Source organism: Balaenoptera musculus, chromosome 3 (assembly GCF_009873245.2).
Source record: "Balaenoptera musculus isolate JJ_BM4_2016_0621 chromosome 3, mBalMus1.pri.v3, whole genome shotgun sequence".
Classification (NCBI taxonomy): Eukaryota; Metazoa; Chordata; class Mammalia; order Artiodactyla; family Balaenopteridae; genus Balaenoptera; species Balaenoptera musculus.
This window is the reverse complement of record NC_045787.1, coordinates 123696972-123717467: the sequence shown is the minus strand read 5'-3', so window position 1 is coordinate 123717467 and position 20496 is coordinate 123696972. Positions and strand designations below refer to the sequence as shown.

The following is a 20496-nucleotide window of genomic DNA, read 5'->3' as shown; positions in this document are numbered from 1 at the left end:
TGTAAATCAGCTATACTTCATTTTAAATAAATAAGTAAATACATGAAAGAGAAATGTATCTGAATTGAAGAGGGAATAGAGGATTCTGACTTGCTGGGCCTGCTTTTTCCTTATTGTGCTGTTCGGGCAACCCCAGAGGCTTCCAGCAGTTCCTTAGAATGCTGTTTGAGCTAAGGTTAAATAAAACGCAGAACTGTGGTTGTCTCTTGGAAGAGGAGGAGAGTCTGGGGGTAATTTTCTGGGGAGGTGGAAATATTCCGTACCATGAAAGGGGTGTGTTTTACCAAGGCATGTCCAGTTGTCAAAATAGTGCAGCTAAGATTTGTGATTTCAATTTATGTAAATTTTAACTAAAAGAAAAAAATAGTAAAATTAAAAGTGGTGTAAAAAAAAAAAAAGAATGCTGTTTGAGGACCACTTGTCTTCATGAGTGGTTCTTAAATGCTAGTACCTGGTTCAGATGAGACTTTTGGCCATTCTAAGGCAAAATGAGAAAAAATAAGAACCATTTAGTAATAAAAATAGTGCAAAATTACAACTGTTATTATATTTCATATTATGAAACAATTATGAAAGTGGATTATAATTTTTACCAATGTCTTTATAGGACAAAATTGGCAACCCTGCATTAGTTTTCCTATTTTTTCCCAGTTAAATATTTTAAGGTTACTGTTTATACTGGTCATTTTAGGAAGATGGGGGGAAAAAAAAGAAACAAGAAAAATCAAAAATATTCTTACAGTATAACATTAAACAAATGGAACACAAAATTGTATTTATGATATTACTGCCAATATAGGAAACTCTATCTATATACAGATAAGTGATAAAATGATAAGCTTCCTAAAGATAGTGGGTGATTTTTTTTGTCTTGGATTTATATTGTACTTTTTACTTTAATTTGCAATAGATAATTATGAAACAAGAAATTTAACTGGTCTGTGATACCCAGAAGTCTCTGAATCACTGGATCAATATTTGAGGTCCTTTTTTTGACCAACAGTTTCTGTCACAAGATGCCTTTGAGTCTTTGCTTTGCTTCTTGTGGGAATTTTCACAGAGAAAGCAGAAATATTCAGGCCATTGAGTAACATAATGCACTACTCCAGCCTGCATCACTGTCTCTATAAAGTGGGCCTCTGTCTTGGGTTAGTTTCCTAGTCTATTTAGGACTGTTTTTGGAGAGGAGTCAGTCTCTGTCCTTGAGAAAAGAAAGTGTCAGAGAGGCATGTAGATATTGGAGAAGAAAGAATGCCTTAAAGGTGAACATGTTGATCCTTTTCACTTAGCAAATCTCAAATTCAGAGCCAGTTTATACCTGAGAGCATCTACTTTTTTTTCTCTTTTTCCTCCTTGTCTTTCCTCTCTTTTGTCATATATCATACATGCAAGTGTATGTAATACACAGATACAGTTTAAAGAATAATAATAATATTAACAACCACAACACGAATGCTTATATATCTATCACACAGTATAAGAAATAGCACAAGCTGTATCTTTGAAATCTTTTATATCTTATATGAAATCCTATAAAATAAGTCTTTTATATGCCTCTTTCCTAATTTCCATTCTTGTTTTTTCACTTGCTTTGAAATTTAGAAACAAAGTTTATTTAAGATCTGAAATACAATTCCTAAAATATCAACTTCTCCGGAAAACCGTGGCTGTACAATAATGCATTGCCTCTATCATGTGCATTAGACTCAAATACAAAAACCATGAAAAAAAACCCACCATCCTTCACCAATTTGAGCAGAGATAGAATGCCTAAGAAACAACACAGACTTACAGAGGATGGGCTGTTTTACTTCAAGCACCATGAAAAAAGAGCACAGATGCATGGGTTTTCAGGTATATACATTAATTTGAACCTTTGGCACTAGGAATCAGGGCATTTTTTCATGTAGCATTAACACATATTAGAAAATTGTGTAGTGTCAAAGGGATAGAACCACCAGCATTCAAGCAATGTTGTCAACTAGGCAATAAAACGTTCTAGTGAATGTTTCTTCTTTGTCTTAATTACTGCATACACTAGTAGCAACTTTGAAATGAGAACAGGAGCTTTCACTCCTTTTATTTTCTGTTTAGAACAAAACAGAAAACAAGCTGAAACATAAACCCTGTTATACATTAACAGTTTTAAAGGGCATCAATTACATAAGAAAAAGACTAAGAACAAAAAGAGTGTTTACAGATACCAGACTTAACAGTGAGTGGACAGTAGACCCTCACAGGGCTTTGTGGTGGTACTCAGCAGAAGCCACTTTATAATCACTGGCAGTAAACAGAGACGCAGCATTCTTTGCCAGATATTTTAGGAAATCATGCAGATAGCCCAACAATAATGCAAGGCTCTTCTCATCAAGGGGTGGGTATGCCAACACTGCTCCAGTTCTTACAAATAATCTCAGTAGGTGTGGTGCCCCATAAACCTGGGACATCGGCGCATCAGGGTGAGCCAGGAGGATTCCAGCATACTGGGGCCTCTCAAATTTGTGGAGTAGCTGAGTGCCCAGCATCACATTGAAATACTCTTTTGTTCCTGCCACAACTTCATTAACTGCCTACTCCTTATTATCAACATTTCCCTGTGATTTCTTACAATTTGCATACTCTTCCAGAATGGCATCTACATTTTTCTCAGCAGGGAGTTGAAACAGCTGCTTCTGCCTGGTAACTAAGTCCCAGTCCTCAACAAGCCATGGTTTTAATTCTTCTGGAATCCTCGCTTTAACTTCCATTCTATTCTTAAATGGCTCCTCACTTTTCAACAGTGGGGTCTGCCCGGGCCATTTTCTTCTGAGGTGTCTGAGGTGCTTCACTGGTGCTGCCACCACCTCTGTTCCCAGGGGTCCTCTGTCTGTCCTTCCTTGTCTTCCTCACGGACGCTGAAGGGGGTTCTCTGCAGAGCGATCCCCGCCATCTGCCTGGGAGTGCTGATTCCAGATTTCTGCTGGGGACCCGCTGTCCTTTTTCCTGAGGAGGCCCCCTTCATCTTACTTCTCTGCATGTTGCTTCTAGTTGGTTTTCTGAAGTTGTCTTCTTCTGCAGTTTGTTGTCCACGAGTTTGAGAACCCTGCTTTTCTGGAACTCACTCAGCACTGTTTTTATTCCAACCAGTAATCCTCTTCCTTCTTTCCCTTCCAAGAACTCCTAATGTTTTCCCAGATGGAAACTTACAGATCTTCTGGGACGGTCTGGAGAGATGAGGTGAGAAACACAGCCCAAGACTCTGTAATCAGGGATGTGCTGCAATCAGGATCAGATCTTCTGGTCCTCACTATACAGCTTACTTAGCTTTTCTGATGGTAGCCATTTTGTCCTCATCTCCAAGCAGAGTGCTCTTCAGGCAAGTACACAATCAGTTAATTTTCCAGAAAGTTCTCTGGGTGAGGATTATACCTTTGGAGTTTGCCACTAGATGCCCCTAATTCCCATTCTTTACTGCTACTCCTGCTGCCAGCTCCCACCTAATTCAACCAGTCTTCCTCTCCTCCAGCAAAGAGTTATGCAGCCACAGACTCTAGAAACGTTTCTCTATCTGTGGAGGAATTTAGTTCTCCTGTTCTCTGCCCTTTGCTAATATTGGTTTCTTTTGTTATTTTTCCAGCAGAATTTAGTGTGGGACCCCTAATGCCATTAGGATGTTGAGTATGTGGCCTTGATTATATTCACCCAAAGTTTGTTCTAACATTTTCTTTCATGACAGGTTAAAAATTACACATATGATGTTTGTCAGGCACTGCGTACTATTTTTCAGGTAGTGGAGAAACAAATAGACAAATATCCATTTTAGACACAAAGATGAATAGGACCCAAGCCCCTGCTCTTGGGGCTCAAAACCAAAAGACATGTTTTTCTTTTTTTTCTTTTTTTTTTTTTTAACCACATATGAGGACCAGTTTTAAAAAGACCTTTTTAAAGTTCCTGATGGAAGACTGCGTGTTTTTATTTCACTGCAGTCAGAACTACTTCGCTGACTTCTGTGGCTGTAACAGTGACGCTCTGCTCTAACAGGAGGTTCGTAATACTGACTCTTAGGATGTGGTCAGGCAGGGGTGATAACGGTGGGGCTGGGGAGAAGACAGTGAGGGGCCAGAACCTGAAATAGAACCACCCATTGTGCTTAGGGGACAAATTTAGGACAACCACATGTTTCTGTTATTATTTTTTAAATCATTTATTTATTTATTTATTTATTTATTTATTTATTTATTTATGCTAATTATGTGCCAGGCACAATATTATGTACTGTATGTACATTGGTTTATACCAGTCTGTAAGGAACTGCTATTGCCCCCATTTTGAAACACAAGAACTGAAACTCGGAGGTTAAATCACTAACTCAAGGTTACTCAGAAGTAGCAAATCTAGATTTGACTCCAAAGTTCTCTATCTCCAATGCCCTGCATCTTTTTTTTTTTGTTTCCTTAGGTTTTTTTTTTTCATTTATCTGTATTTTCTTAAAAACTGAGATATAATGGGCATATAATATTATATTAGCTTCATATGTACAACATAGTGATTTGATATTTGTATATGCGGTTTTGCAAAATGATCACCATCTTAACCATTGTATCACAAATAATTTCAGTCTGACAGGGAGGACATGTTCATATCTAAAGGGTGTGGCAGCAAGCAGATGGTAGTTCAGGCGATCTGTGGGCCTCAGAGATAAACAGGAAATAACTGGAGCCCAGACAGGCAGTCTAAATATTAGAGACAGGGGGACCAGGGTGGTGAGTACCACAGCAGAAGTCTGCCACTATTTTGGGGTGTCTGCCACTGGGCTTCATTTCTAGGAGAGGTAAAGCAGAGAGGAGGAGAGAAGCAAGGAGCGCAACCTGGAAGTGTAAAGAGCCAGAGGGTCTGGATGCTGGGCCAGTTACAGAGGTGGGGCCTCAGGCTGGGGTCTTCCGCATGAGGAATGTGATTCAGGAACTGGGAGCAGGGAGATTGAAACCCCAAAGCCAAGCTTGTTGTTGGATGAGTCACAGAGGACTTGGCTGGGCCTGACCTTAGCTGTTTTAACCTCAGAGCCTATTTTGAGTGTTAAATGCCTCACGTCCCAGGAAAGAAGTGCCTAGGAGTCTGGCAACTGGTAATGATCCAGTAGTTTCCAGAGCTCTCCATAAGCATCATTCAGAACTCTAGTTCTTTTCTAGGGTTTTATCAGGCACTCTTTTTTTTTTTTTTTTTTTTTTTAACATCTTTATTGGAGTATAATGGCTTTACAATGTTGTGGTAATTTCTGCTGTACAACAAAGTGAATCAGCTATATGTATGCATATATCCCCATATGCCCTCCCTCTTAAGCCTCCCTCCCAACCTCTCTATCCCACCCCTCTAGGTGGTCACAAAGCACCGAGCTGATCTCCCTGTGCTATGCAGCAGCTTCCCACTAGCTATCCATTTTACATTTGGTAGTGTCTATATGTCCATGCTATTCTCTCACTTAGTCCCAGCTTCCCCTTCCCCCTGCATGTCCTCAAGTCCATTCTCTATGTATGCATCCATATTCCTGCCCTGCCACTAGGTTCATGAATACTATTTTTTTAGATTCCATATATATGCGTTAGCATACAGCATTTGGTTTTCTCTTTCTGACTTGCTTCACTCTATATGACAGACTCTAGGTCCATCCACTTCATTATAAATAACTCAATTTCGTTCCTTTATATGGCTGAGTAATATTCCATTGTGTATATGTGCCACATCTTCTTTATCCATTCATCTGTCGATGGACATTTAGGTTGCTTCCATGTCCTGGCTATTGTAAATAGTGCTGCAGTGAACATTGTGGTACATCACTCTTTTTGAATTATGGTTTTCTCAGGGTATATGTGCAATAGTGGGGTTGCTGGTTCATATGGTAGTTCTATTTTTAGTTTTTTAATGAACCCCCATACTGTTCTCCATAGTGGCTGTATCAATTTACATTCCCACCAACAGTGCAAGAGGGTTCCCTTTTCTCCACACCCTCTCCAGCATTTATTGTTTGTAGATTTTTTGATAATGGCCATTCTGACCAGTGTGAGGTGATACCTCATTGTGGTTTTGATTTGCAGTTCTCTAATGATTAGTGATGTTGAGCATGTTTTCATGTGTTTGTCGGCAATCTTTCTTCTTTGGAGAAATGTCTGTTTAGGTCTTCCACCAATTTTTGTATTGGGTTGTTTGTTTTTTTGATTTTGAGCTGCATGAGCTTCTTGTATATTTTGGAGATTAATCCTTTGTCAGTTGCTTCGTTTGAAAATATTTTCGCCCATTCTTTGGGTTGTCTTTTTGTCTTGTTTATAGTCTCCTTTGCTGTGCAAAAGCTTTTAAGTTTCATTAGGTCCTAGTTGTTTATTTTATTTTATCTCTCTAGGAAAAATAAAATATTTTTATTTCCATTTCTCTAGGAAGTCGGTCAAAAAGGATCTTGCTGTGATTTATGTCATAGAGTGTTCTGCTTATGTTTTCCTCTAAGAGTTTTATAGTGTCTGGCCTTACATTTAGGCCATTTTTTTGTATGGTGTTAGGAAGTGTTCTAATTTCATTCTTTTCCATGTAGCTGTCCAGTTTTCCCAGCACCACTTATTGAAGATGCTGTTTTTTCTCCATTGTATATTCTTGCCTCCTTTGTCAAAGGTAAGGTGACCATATGTATGTGGGTTTACCTCTGGGCTTTCTGTCCTGTTCCACTGATCTATATTTCTGTTTTTGTGCCAGTACCATACTGTCTTGATTACTGTAGCTTTATAGTGTAGTCTGCAGTCAGGGCGCCTGATTGCTCCAGCTCCGTTTTTCTTTCTCAAGATTGCTTTGGCTATTTGGGGTCTTTTGTGTTTCCATACAAATTGTAAAATTTCTTGTTCTAGTTCTGTGAAAAATGCCATTGGTAATTTGATAGGGATTGCATTGATTCTGTAGATTGCTTTGGGTAGTATAGTCATTTTCACATATTGATTCTTCCAATCCAAGAACATGGTATATCTCTCCATCTGTTTGTATCTTCTTTGGTTTCTTTCATCAGTGTCTTATAGTTTTCTGCATACAGGTCTTTTGTCTCCTTAGGTAGGTTTATGCCTAGGTATTTTATTCTTTTTGTTGCAGTGGTAAATGGGAGTGTTTCCTTAATTTCTCTTTCTGGTTTTTCATTGTTGGTGTATAGGAATGCAAGAGATTTCTGTGCATTAAATTTGTATCCTGCTACTTTACCAAATTCATTGATTAGCTCTAGTAGTTTTCTGGTGGCATCTTTAGGATTTTCTATGTGTAGTATCATATCATCTGCAAACAGTGACAGTTTTACGACTTCTTTCCCAATTTGGATTCCGTTTATTTCTTTTTCTTCTCTGATTGCCATGGCTAAAACTTCCAAAACTATGTTGAATAATAGTGGTGAGAGTGGGCACCCTTGTCTTGTTCCTGATCTTAGAGGAAATGCTTTCAGTTTTTCACCATTGAGAATGATGTTGGCTGTGGGTTTGTCATATATGGCTTTTATTACGTTGGGGTAGGTTCCCTCTATGCCCAGTTTCTGGAGAGTTTTTATCATAAATGTGTGTTGAATTTTGTCAGAAGCTTTTTCTGCATCTGTGGAGATGATCATATGGTTTTCATCCTTCAATTTGTTAATATGGTGTATCACATTGATTGATTTGTGTATATTGAAGAATCCTTGCATTCCTGGGATAAACCCCACTTGATCATGGTGTATGATTCTTTTAATGTGCTGTTGGATTCTGTTTGCTAGTATTTTGTTGAGGATTTTTGCATCTGTGTTCATCAGTGATATTGGCCTGTAATTTGTGTGTGTGTGTGTGACAGCTTTGTGTGGTTTTGGTATCAGGGTGATGGTGGCCTCGTAGAATGAGTTTGGGAGTGTTCCTCCCTCTGCTATATTTTGGAAGAGTTTGAGAAGGATAGGTGTTAGCTCTTGTCTAAATGTTTGATAGAATTCACCTGTGAAGCCATCTGGTCCTGGGCTTGTATTTGTTGGAAGATTTTTAATCACAGTTTCAATTTCAGTGCTTGTGATTGGTCTGTTTATATTTTCTATTCCTGGTTCAGTCTTGGAAGGTTGTACTTTTCTAAGAATTTGTCCATTTCTTCCAGGTTGTCCATTTTATGGCATACAGTTGCTGTAGTAGTCTCTCATGATCCTTTGTATTTCTGCAGTGTCAGTTACTTCTCCTTTTTCATTTCTAATTCTGTTGACTTGAGTCTTCTCCCTGTTTTTCTTGATGAGTCTAGCTAATGGTTTATCAATTTTGTTTACCTTCCCAATGAACTAGCTTTTAGGTTCATTGATCTTTGCTATTGTTCCCTTCATTTCTTTTTCATTTATTTCTGATCTGATCTTTATGATTTCTTTCCTTCTGCTAACTTTGGGGGTTTTTTGTTCTTCTTTTTCTAATTGCTTTAGGTGTAAGTTTAAGGTTTTTTTTTTTTTTAGATGTTTCTTGTTTCTTGAGGTAGGATTGTATTGCTATAAACTTCTCTATTAGAACTGCTTTTACTGCATCCCATACGTGTTGGGTCATCTTGTTTTCATAGTCATTTGTTTCTAGGTATTTTCTGATTTCCTCTTTGATTTCTTCAGTGATCTCTTGGTTGTTTACTAGCGTATTGTTTAGCCTCCATGTGTTTGTACTTTTTACAGTTTTTTCCCTGTAATTGATATCTAGTCTCATAGCGTTGTGGTTGGAAAAGGTGCTTGATACAATTTCAATTTTCTTAAATTTACGAGGCTTGATTTGTGACCCAAGATATCTATCCTGGAGAATGTTCCCTGTGCACTTGAGAAGAAAGTGTATTCTGTTGTTTTTGGATGGAGTGTCCTATAAAGTTCAATTAAGTCCATCTGGTTTAATGTGTCATTTAAAGCTGTGTTTCCTTATTTATTTTCTGTTTGGATGATCTGTCCATTGGTGAAAGTGGGATATTAAAGTCCCCTACTATTATTATGTTACTGTCGATTTCTCCTTTTATGGCTGTTAGTATTTGCCTTATGTATTGAGGTGCTTCTATGTTGGGTGCATAGATATTTACAATTGTTATATCTTCTTCTTGGATTGATCCCTTGATCATTATGTCTTGTCCTTCCTTGTCTCTTGTTATAGTCTTTATTTTAACGTCTATTTTGTCTGATATGAATATTGTTTCTCCAGCTTTCTTTTGATTTCCATTTGCATGGAATATCTTTTTCCATCCCCTCACTTTCAGTCTGTATGTGTCCCTAGGTCTGAAGTGGGTCTCTTGTAGACAGCATATATATGGGTCTTGTTTTTGTATCCATTCAGCTAGGCTGTGTGTTGGTTGGAACATTTAATCCATTTACATTTAAGGTAATCATTGATATGTGTGTTCCTATTACCATTTTCTTAATTGTTTTAGGTTTGTTTTTGTAGGTCTTTTCCTTCTCTTGTGTTTCCTGCCTAGAGAAATTCCTTTAGCATTTGCTATAAAGCTGGTTTGGTGGTGCTGAATTCTCTTAACTTTTGCTTCTCTATAAAGCTTTTGATTTCTTCATCGAATCTGAATGAGATCCTTGCTGGATATAGTAATCTTGGTTGTAGGTTTTTCCCTTTCATCACTTTAAATATATCTTACCACTCCCTTCTGGCTTGCAGAGTTTCTACTGAAAGATCAGCTGTTAACCTTATGGGGATTCCCTTGTATATTATTTGTTGCTTTTCCCTTGCGGCTTTTAATAATTTTTCTTTGTGTTTAATTTTTGTTAGTTTGATTAATATGTGTCTCAGCATGTTTCTTTCTGGGTTTATCCTCTGTGGGATTCTCTGCACTTCCTGGACTTCATTGACTATTTTCTTTCACACGTTGGGGAAGTTTTTGAGCATAATCTGTTCAAAATTTTTTTCAGACCCTTTCTTTTTTTCTCCTTCTGGGATGCCTATAATTAGAATGTTGGTGTGCTTAATGTTGTCCCAGAGGTCTCTGAGACTGTCCTCCATTCTTTTCATTCTTTTTTCTTTATTCTGCTCTGCAGCAGTTATTTCCACCATTCTTCCTTCTCACTTATCTGTTCTTCTGCCTCAGTTATTGTGCTATTGATTCCTTCTAGAGTATTTTTAATTTCAGTTATTGTGTTGTTCATTATTGTTTGTTTGCTGTTTAGTTCTTCTAGGTCCTTGTTAAACGTTTCTTGTTTTTTCTCTATTCTGTTTCCGAGACTTTGGATCATCTTTTCTATCATTACTCTGAATTGTTTTTCAGGTAGTTTGCCTATTTCCTCTTCATTTATTTGGTCTTCTGGGTTTTTATCTTGCTTCTTTGCCTGCAAGATATTTCTCTGTCTTCTCATTTTGTCTAATTTACAGTATTTGAGGTCTCCTTTCCCTAAGCTGCAGGGTCGTAGTTCCTTTTGCTTCTGTTCTCTGCCCCTGGTGGTGAGGTTGGTCCAGTGGCTTGCGTAGGCTTCCTGATGGGAGGGACTGGTGCCTGTGTTCTGGTGGTAGAGCTGAGTCTTTTCCCTCTGATGAGCAGGGCCATGTCAGGTGGTGTGTTTGGGGTGTCTGTGAGCTTAGTATGACTTTAGGTAGTCTGTATGCTGATGGGTGGGTTTGTGTTCCTGTCTCGTTTGTTGTTTGGTGTGAGGCAACCAGCACTGGGAGATGCTGGCAGTTGGGTGATGCCTGGTCTTGGATTCAGTTAGAGGCCTCCATGAGAGCTCTCAGTGATTAATCTTCCCTGGGGCCAGGAATTCTGTAGTGGTCCAGTGTCCTGGACTCGGTGCTTCCACCCCAGAGCCTCAGGCTTGACTTCTAGTCAAGGACCCAAGACCCCACATGTCACTCATCCCGGCAATAAAGGGGATTTAAAAAAACAAAAAAGACTAACAAAAGCCCAGACAAATGGTAAGCCACTCTTAAAAAACTTAATTTTCTATGGACTCAGAGTTTCTTTTCTTTAGAAATTCTGAAAAGTTTTCAGGATGTGTTCATATGGATGTTTTGTTGAGGTGTGTTTTATAGCTCTGGCTTCCATTCCAGTCAGTGTTTCAGCTTAGCTTTTGTTCTCTGAGAGAGACAGGAATTACTTTTTCCAGAAGGACCAGTTTATTTGATGTAGTAATACATGCTTTGCTTAAATATGAGGAAGAACTAACTAGAAATGAAACAGAGTGAGATTTCTTAGAATTTGAGTAGGGAACAGGTTTTGGCAACGTATCAATGTTTAATTTTTTACTTTATTTTATTTGGGTATCTTTAAAATTTGATGGCAATTTTCTTTTCATGTTACAAATGACAAGGGTTGACTAACCAGGTGGTGTTGCAAGAGATGACTGTAGAGGACAGGGGTGTAATGGGGAGTTCCAGGCTGTGAGTGTTCAAGGTAACCACCATCTCTGTCACTCTTTGGCAGCCTCTACAAAAACAGTCATTGCTCTCTGTTATTTGTGTGTCTGTGGATTTTATTTATAGGAACTTGAAGAAACCATTCAGAGCTTGGGTTGGTGCAGAATGCAAACAGATGCTATACATTTCAGTTGAATCAGGAGTTGACATCTGACTTCAGGGTTATCTGGGATAAGACTCCATGGTTTGCTTCCTTACTTGTTGATAGAAGTCAAATTCAATTAATTTTAGTTTAATTCACTTAATTTATAAAGCATTAATAGAACACCTGCAGCATGCCAGCTGTGAGCTCACAATATAGCAAGAGACAGATATTTATCAAGCCAGTGAGAATATAATATGATACATGCTAATCTAAGAGGACCGAATACATAGGAGGAGATTTTTAGGAAAGATAACACTGGGGCTGAATCTTTTTAATGAGTGGAAATTGGTGTTGGAAAAGTGGGAAAAAGAAATGTAGGAAGAGGGACCAGCATGTGCAAAACTGCAGAGTGCATGCAAGGTTCTGAGAGTGGTAAGCAGTCCATATCAAAATGTGGAATGGAGAGGGATGAGGTTGCAGAGTGAGGTGGCCAGTACCGGCAGAGGTGTAGGTGGTGTCACACACTAAAGCAGTTTTTGCAGGGAGATGACAAGATGAGATCAGTGTTTTAGAAATATCACCTTGGAGGCAGTTGGAAAATGGATTGTGGGGGGTGGCTCATAGAAGAGGCTTGGGAGGAAGAGTGGTTGAAAAATATGAACTGGCCAACAATTGTCGGTGTTAGTTTCTTATGTTCCAGTCTTTACCTGTCATCTCTGCTTGGAATGATGCTTCTCACTTCTTAACACCATGGGTGCTGCCCCCCACTCTGCCCCCATCTCCACCCCTGCACCAGAGATCTTTATCTTTCCCTAATTAGCCAGTCTCAGCCACACATACACACACACACACACACACACACACACATACATATATATATATATTTGTTTGGTATCTTTTTAATATTATTATTCCTATGTAATCTTAAAGCTTCATGAAGGAAGAATGACTTTTTATATTTGTTTTCTCATTAATGCATTTCTAGCATTTAACAAAGTGATGCATTTCTAGCATCTATCAAAGTGTGGATATTTAATCAATATTTGGTGAAAAGATAAATGACATCTAGTCAATATTTTCAATTTCTTTTAAGGGTTTCTTTGAGGAGTGCTTTTTAAAAAAACAAAAGAGAAAACAGAAGGAAATAATCACAACAAACACTATGCTACTTGAATTCTTTGGAAATTAGCACAAGTCATTGTGGTGGACAGTCTTGGTCCCTAAAGTTCTAATGGGTTTGTGAGATCAGAACACAGCTCAAAAGGGCTTGACTCTAACTTCTCTTTCTCCCTCTTTGCAGAGATCACATAGTTAGATTTTCATATGTTAAATGCTTATATAATGTGCCTCTGTTATAATCCAATTGAAATGTTGCTTAATTTTGATTCAGTGTTACTAAACATATTTGTATAATATAACATATACAAAATGCTGTACTAAGCATAGCAAATAATTTTTCCACAGAACATAAGCTCGAAGAGGGCAAGACCAAATCTATTCTATTCACTATTGTCTGCTACGAAGTCTAACCTAGACACAAAGTAGGCATTAATAGGTACGTGTTAATTGAATAGATGCACAAATAGATTAAAAAGTTTTGCAAGGCACACTCTCTGTTCTTTGGAACAAATAATATGATCTTTGGAACATATAATAATATGGTTTTGGGAATATATAATGTACTAGTGGGATAAGTTAAGTTTCAGGTCCTAGACCTGAGATCAAACTTCAAGGAAAGAACAACATGGGAGACATCAACTAATTCATGGGAACTTACACAGCTTTCCTGGACACATTTACTAGACACGTTTTACAGACATGTTTTCTGGGAAAAAATAGAGAGCAGTCTCAATCTAGGGTAGCTTTCAATGTCTTAAACACAAGGGACATATAGTGAAACAGTATTTCCTGATTGTTGTGCTTTAAGTCTCCCTCTTTATCTGTTTATGCTTCAGGAATACACCAGAACTAAGTTATGCACAGGGGATGTTTTCCTAGCCTGGGCAAGAAAAGTCATCAGCTTTAGGTCCTTTGATTTTTCTAGTTCCCACTACTGGTCTTAATGGGCCCCTTTTCCCTAGGATGTGGCCCTAAGCTTGTCTGTTAGACATTACCCAAAAATTAAACAAATCTAGAAGATTAAACTCCTAAATGAAGAGTCAGACGTATATTTATTTTACTTTATTCTACAAGCAAATCAAGACATAATAGTGACAAGATTAGGCAATATGGCATAGATTATATGGGAGAAGAAATGTGTCCCTTGTGAGTTGTAATCACAAGATAGATTCAACATTCTCCAAAATGTACAAATTTAAGTTTGTTGTTAGTTTTCCTGTGGAGAGAAAATAGCAACAAATGAGAAATGCTGAGGCCATAGGCATTTCATTAACATCCAAACTTCACCAGTGAACCCCTCAAATTGTAGCCAAGTCTCTCCATTTATTGATGTTTTTAAAAGGAGTGACTGCAATTTAGGGATATTTTAGCAAGTGGTGCTGATTACGTAAGGATGAGGCTCATAATACCTCCCTGAAAGCATATTTTAATGGATTTTTTATTTAAAGAAGACACACATAAGCCTTTTTTCATGAGAGTTCGTAATTCTATTCATAATAAAAAAGAATCAAAACAATATGCCCTATATATTAGATGCTTGTTTTCAGTCATGTTTATTTTGAAAATACTTAAAAGGAACTGTACGTTTCTATACACTCTAGTATATTATTCATCATTTTGTGCTTTTTGAGCTGATACTGATATATCTTTTGGATGATTGCTTTGTAACCTTTAAACTACTTTTGGCTATTTGATTTTCTAATTTAACTTTATTGTACCTCCAACATATATTTTGTTGAGAAACCATACTCAGAAATGGAACAAGTGCTTTAGGTTTTTCAGATAGTGTTTCCTTTTGTACCAATCATTAAGGAACTCTAATACATCCAAACTTAGTTGTGGAAGCTGAACAATAAACATGGCTCATTCTAGCAGATGTGGATTGGCATGCCTGGGAGGAGGGACGTTCCTTGTCCCTGAAAATAAACCAAGCATAGAATGTGAGCCAAACTGGTGAATTTTTTGTGGAAAGAGTTTAAGCAATAGGTTAGTAGGTGGAAGTTGAACTGGATGACCCTTAAGTCTCCTTCCAACTTAGAGATTCTAGGATTCTCTCATTCACTCTTACTGTCAGAATATGTAGTGATACAGTAATACCAGGGACTCCCAAATCCTGTAAATTGTGAAAATTATGTTCATCAGAGTCAATGTGAGATGATTCACATATTCCTTATACCATAAACAACTTCTTCTACTTGAAGTACATTTGTCTTAACACATAATTATTAACCCTTAAATATAGAAAAGAGAACTATTTCAATACTTTCTTAACTTCATAACAAAAGTAGCAATCATTGCTGTAAGTTTTGCCATCAGATACATGAATTGGTGCATATACAGCATAACAAACTCTCTCTTTTACTGGTGGTAACTTTTTATAATTACTACAGTCAATCTGGAAATACATATAAAAAATTTTGAGTTCCTTAAACAAAATTTTTATTCTCAGGATTTAGAATTTTCCAAGCAAGTTCAGAAAGCTCTCAATGCATTTGTTTCTTATTCCAATTGTCTGTCCTCATCTAACCCCTTTGAGATATATTAAATAAAAAGATTTTTTATATCACATACAAAATCATGAGTGATAAACTTCTTTATGGTAACTGGTAACTGAATCATAATTTATTTTAAAATAAAATCTTTTCCACCATACTGGTTAATGCATCAGTTCTCAATACACATGGCATTTTCACAGGTGCAACCATTCCCATGGGATCAGTTTTCTACATGTCCTGCTACTTCTCTATTGGACTTAAAAAGTTCTATCTGAATCTAAGTATGAGATATATTATGATGATAACTACTATAGTTATAAGAATTACTACGTCTTAGCAATATTTACCGTTAATTATTGGTAACAAGGTACTTGGTATGTGCTTCACCAGCACGTAGACAGACAAATATATTTTAACATTGTAGTTGAGAACAACTGTTCTCAATTCCTGGAGCAAAGCTAAGGTGATAAGCTGCCTGCAGGAGCAAGTAGGCAATTACCAAGAAAGAATTTTCTAGGTTTTCCATCTTTGAGCAAATTGAAGTGTGGACATTAAAGTCAAACACATCGGAATTCAAATCCTGACTATACGACCCTGGGACAATTATTTTTCCTCTCTAAGCCTTACTTTCTTTACCTGCAAAATGAAGGTGATAACTGTATTGTAAGGTTAAAGTAAAACATAGGTGACTGAGAAGATATGTGTGAAATGCTTAGCAGTACATGGCATGGAAAATAATGAATAAATGATAGCTATTAATTTTATTCCTTGGCTTTACTTCCAAGTCTACACTAACTCCAGTTCCATACAGAAGAGACTACATTTCCAGCTCCTTCTGTCCCAGTTTCAGACATGATATTTTTCTTTTTTTTTAATTTATTTTTTATTGAAGTATAGTTGATTTACAGTGTTGTGTTAGTTTCTGCTGTACAGCAAACTGATTCGGTTACATAGATATTAAATACACTTCCATATATATACAGTAGGACCTTGTTGTTTATTCATTCTATATATAATAGTTTGCATCTGCTGATCCCAAACTCCCAATCCATCCCTCCCCACCCCTTCACCCCCCCTTGGCAACCACAAGTCTATTCTCTATGGCTGTGAGTCTGTTTCTGTTTCATAAATAAGTTCATTTTTGCAGACATGACATTTTTCTAGTGGTTAAATATCTCCACTTGGATAACCTGAAATATGCTCAGACTTAAAGTTGAATTCATCTTCCGCTTCAGATATGTTCCATTAATTAATTCATCCATTCTTTGAGTTACTATACTCCATGAACCTCCTAAGGTTTAGGGCTGAGCTGAGAGCTGCCAATACAAAGATTACTAAGCATGACATGATGACAGGGGACTTCAGAGGCTAGTGGAGCCTAGTGGAAAATGGAATTGCCATGCCTCATGTTGGGCATATACCAGCATGACTTCACTTCTTCTCCTTGCCTGCTCAAACCCCAGTGCCAGGATTTATGTCATATGCACAGTCTGACCAGGCAACTACTAAGGCTTAATATTCATTAGCCCTTTTCATTCTCTCACAGCTAATAAATCATGAAGGAAAGCTTGAACTCAATCCTGACTCCAAATTTTACATTCTTAATCTCTTATTTTCTTTAACAAGGAAAACAAAAGACTCAAAGAAGTGGAAGGAACTGCCTGGGCCCTCAGGGTCACTCAGCTAAAAAGCAGTAGAGCTTGTCTAGAACCCAAACTGGCTGATGGCTAGCTTAAATTTTTACTACCACACCTTCAACAATAGTCATTATTTAATATGACTAATGAAAAAAAGGTTAAATTAAAGTCTTTATTCTTTAAGCTAGAGAACAAAGATGTGTGTGACCCATTTAAACATTTTAAGAGTCATGACTTGTACTTACTAAGCTTTACTATGTGTCAGGTACTGTGCTAAGCCCTTTTCAAACATTATGGCTTTAAGTTTCACAGTATTGTAAAATAGGCAAATGTTGTTTGCCATGGCCACACGGTCAAAGAGCTGCAATTTAAGCCCAGGACCTTTTCACTCTGATGCTAGTGTCTAACCACTTTGTTCTACCACTTGCATTTTAGAAAGGCCCATCCACAGTTTATTTATTTATATATTTATTTATTTATGGCTGTGTTGGGTCTTCGTTTCTGTGCGAGGGCTTTCTCTAGTTGCGGCAAGCGGGGGCCACTCTTCATCGCGGTGCGCGGGCCTCTCACTATCGCGGCCTCTCTTGTTGCGGAGCACAGGCTCCAGACGCGCAGGCTCAGTAATTGTGGCTCACGGGCCTAGTTGCTCCGCGGCATGCGGGATCCTCCCAGACCAGGGCTCGAACCCGTGTCCCCTGCATCGGCAGGCAGATTCTCAACCACTGCGCCACCAGGGAAGCCCCCACAGTTTTTTAAATAAAGCAATTTTTGAAACTTAAAACATAAATCTTCAAACATGTAGAAATTTAATACATAGTGTCAAATTTTTTTTTTTTACTGATACTGGCTTTAAAATTACACAGAAGTGAGGCTTCCCTGGTCAGTGAAGATGGTTGTAAGCGCCAGAGCTGAGAGCAGGACAAATGCTGTTGCTCTCATGCTGCTGAAGTGGCCAAGGGCAGTCAGATGGAGAAAAAAGAAGTGATTTTCTGGTGTCTGCCCAGCCCTGATGGTTTCTACCTTATATATTGTCAGGAGTTCTGCCTCAGTTGTAAAATAGCTATTTCCAGAAACCGAATTCTGGGAAGAGGTCAGAAACATCTACTAGGTATGGAAATCCTTTAATTGTGAAAGAGAGATGATTATGCATGACATTTTAATAGATAATCAGACCCGATAAAGTTGGCATTATTTCCTTACCTCTTTACGTACATAAAGGTTTGAGTGCTTTCACATCTGTTACACAGTTTGATCTTCAGAACACATCTGACAGATGCTATCATTTTCTTTGTTCTACAGATGAGGGAATGAAGTCACAAGGAAGTTAAGTAATTTCACTGGCTTTACTACATATTCTTTGTTGCACTACTTTCTCCAGGAAGAGTCATCAGCATAGCAGCTTTATAGGTTTTAACATTTTCTCAGGTTCCTCTCCTCCCATCCCCTCCCCTCCCACACCGAAGGGGAAATGTTGGCAGTTGAGACCCCAGACTGGACACAGAGAAAAGGTATCAGCGTCCAAGTTTTGATTCAGCACAAACAAGCAATGATTCATGTTTTTTAGAAAGGGGATAATTTTTGCAAGAATCCCAAATTTGGGGGAGATGGTATAATGGGTGGAGCTGGTGAGCTACCTCATTTACCTGCCAGATCTCTGGTGAAAGCATCTTTATCAAGGGCCCTTGGGAGGAGGACTTCCACAAAGCCAATAATAAAGAGTTATATGACCATCTTAACCAAGAACAGATCTAGTGGATGCAGTGGCTGGACTGTCCCTGAAATTTTGACTGTGATTTTCTGGTCCCCAAATGCAGGCTGATGGTTCAAGAATGAGATGTTAACTTTGCCCTGGCATGTAGTTACACACAGGGTCAGTGATATCTACTAATATAATAACTTTCAATAGACAAGCCACCAGTCATTTGGTCATGATTTAAGTAAACTTAATTGTGGGACTTCTCTGGTGGCGCAGTTGTTAAGACTCTGCACTCCCAATGCAGGGGGCCCCAGTTCGATCCCTAGTCAGGGAACTAGATCCCATGCATGCCGCAACTAAGAGTTTTCATGCCACAACTGAGGAGGCTGTGTGCTGCAAGTAAGGAGCCGGTGAGCCACAACAAGCCCACCTGCCGCAACTAAGGAGCCCGCCTGCCACAACTAAGACCCAGTGCAACCAAATTAATAAATAAATATAAATAGATAAGCTTAATTGTGCTCTCATCAAACCATGCTTCACTTGAAGTCTTTGATAAAGGCAACAAGAACACGTTTTGGAATGTGCCAATTTCGCATAGAGTGACTCTATGAGAAGACCTTGGAAGCAGCTCTTGCAGTTTTGGTAGACGGAGTTGGAAGACACTGTCTATACCAGTAATAGAAGTAGTGCCAAAGGCTGAGAGACTGAAATTCACATTTGTTTCCCTTCAGAAGGATAAAACAACCGGAACCTGTGCTGGTGTGCTGGGATGGTCTGGAGGGCAGGCATCATAATACTACTGAGAGCTGACACTCTATACGTGTTTCGTTTTTTTTTTTTTTTTTTTCAAATTATTTCAAGCTGTTTTCCTTTCCTTTTATTTTACTTTATTTATTTATGTATGTATTTGGCTGCATCAGGTCTTAGTTGCAGCACGTGGGCTCTTCATTGCGGCGTGCAGGCGTCTCTCTACTTGTGGCGTGCAGGCTCCAGAGTGCGCAGGCTCTAGTTGTGGTGCATGGGCTTTGCTGCCCCGCGGCATGTGGGATCTTAGTTCCCCGACCAGGGATCGAACCCGCGTCCCCTGCATTGGAAGGCGGATTCTAACCACTGGACCACCAGGGAAGTCCCTCTAAGAGTCTTGCAGACCTGAATTCATTGCCACCTCCACCATTCCCTATGTGACCTTGTGCAAATTATTGAACTGCTAAAAGCCTTAGTTTCTTTATCTTCATTTGCTTATTCAGTAATTATTAATGAATATTTACTCTGTCTTAGAGACTATAATACAACTTTGGTATACCATGAATAATGAGAAACATTGTCACTGCCTTCATTGTAGCTTGACAAAGATTCCCTTCTTGACCAAACTTTAGTTAGGCTCCTGTGAGTTCTCTTCTCAACTGGGCCTTGACCTCCCCCCACCTCCTCTCCCTCCATCTCCCCTACACTTCATGTCTTTGGCCTGCCCAGCCGTGTCTTAGCATAGAATCCTGCTAAGTCATCCCCCTACCATTGATATCTGGTCACCCTTGACATCTGATCAAGTTCTTCATCCCCCACTTTTAATGTATAAGTCCTTGGTCTGCCTTTAGCAAGAATTCCCCCCTTAATATCTCCTATTAATAATTTTCCATCTAGTGAACACTTAACCTGGCTCCTTGGCTAAAATCCCCACTTGTATTCAGAATTGAGTCCAATCTCTCTCCCCCATTGCAATAGGGGTATTACACTAGGGATGTTCAAGACTATACCTTGAATAATGTCTTCCTTACCATTTTAACAAGTGTCAAATAACTTTTCTTTAACAAACTTAACAGAATAAAGTTAATAATGGCACCATATCATAAGCTGGTTATGATTTTCAAATGAGATTGTAAAGCACTTATTACGTATACATTGTCATTAGTATTTAATGACCATGACCAGTGATATGGAGCAGAAAAGGCTCAGAAAGCACTTAGGAACTATCTTAAAATAAGCAAATGATGTATCTTTGTGGCCTTACTGGAAATAACAGATGTTAGCATTTGATAGAAAAGGGAACTTAGTGATGATTAGAAATATTTGGTAATGACAAGAGGTAATGAGA

General features: G+C 38.4%; 2 protein-coding genes and 1 pseudogene across 2 annotated transcripts in view; 1 reads left to right on the top strand and 2 right to left on the bottom strand.

Moving 5' to 3' along the window:
* LOC118893553 (seminal plasma acrosin inhibitor A1-like) overlaps positions 1 to 20496 on the top strand; it is a 148352-nt gene that overhangs the window by 41189 nt on the left and 86667 nt on the right. The gene's annotated exons all lie outside the window — the stretch shown is intronic.
* On the bottom strand, positions 2235 to 3016 carry LOC118893552 (annotated as a pseudogene).
* SPINK9 (serine peptidase inhibitor Kazal type 9) lies at positions 14828 to 17647 on the bottom strand. The gene is made up of 3 exons (XM_036847293.1): positions 17568 to 17647; positions 15459 to 15546; positions 14828 to 14971 (listed from the first exon to the last, which is right to left on the bottom strand). The coding sequence occupies exons 1-3, from the start codon at positions 17645 to 17647 to the stop codon at positions 14828 to 14830; spliced, it is 312 nt and encodes a 103-aa protein (XP_036703188.1).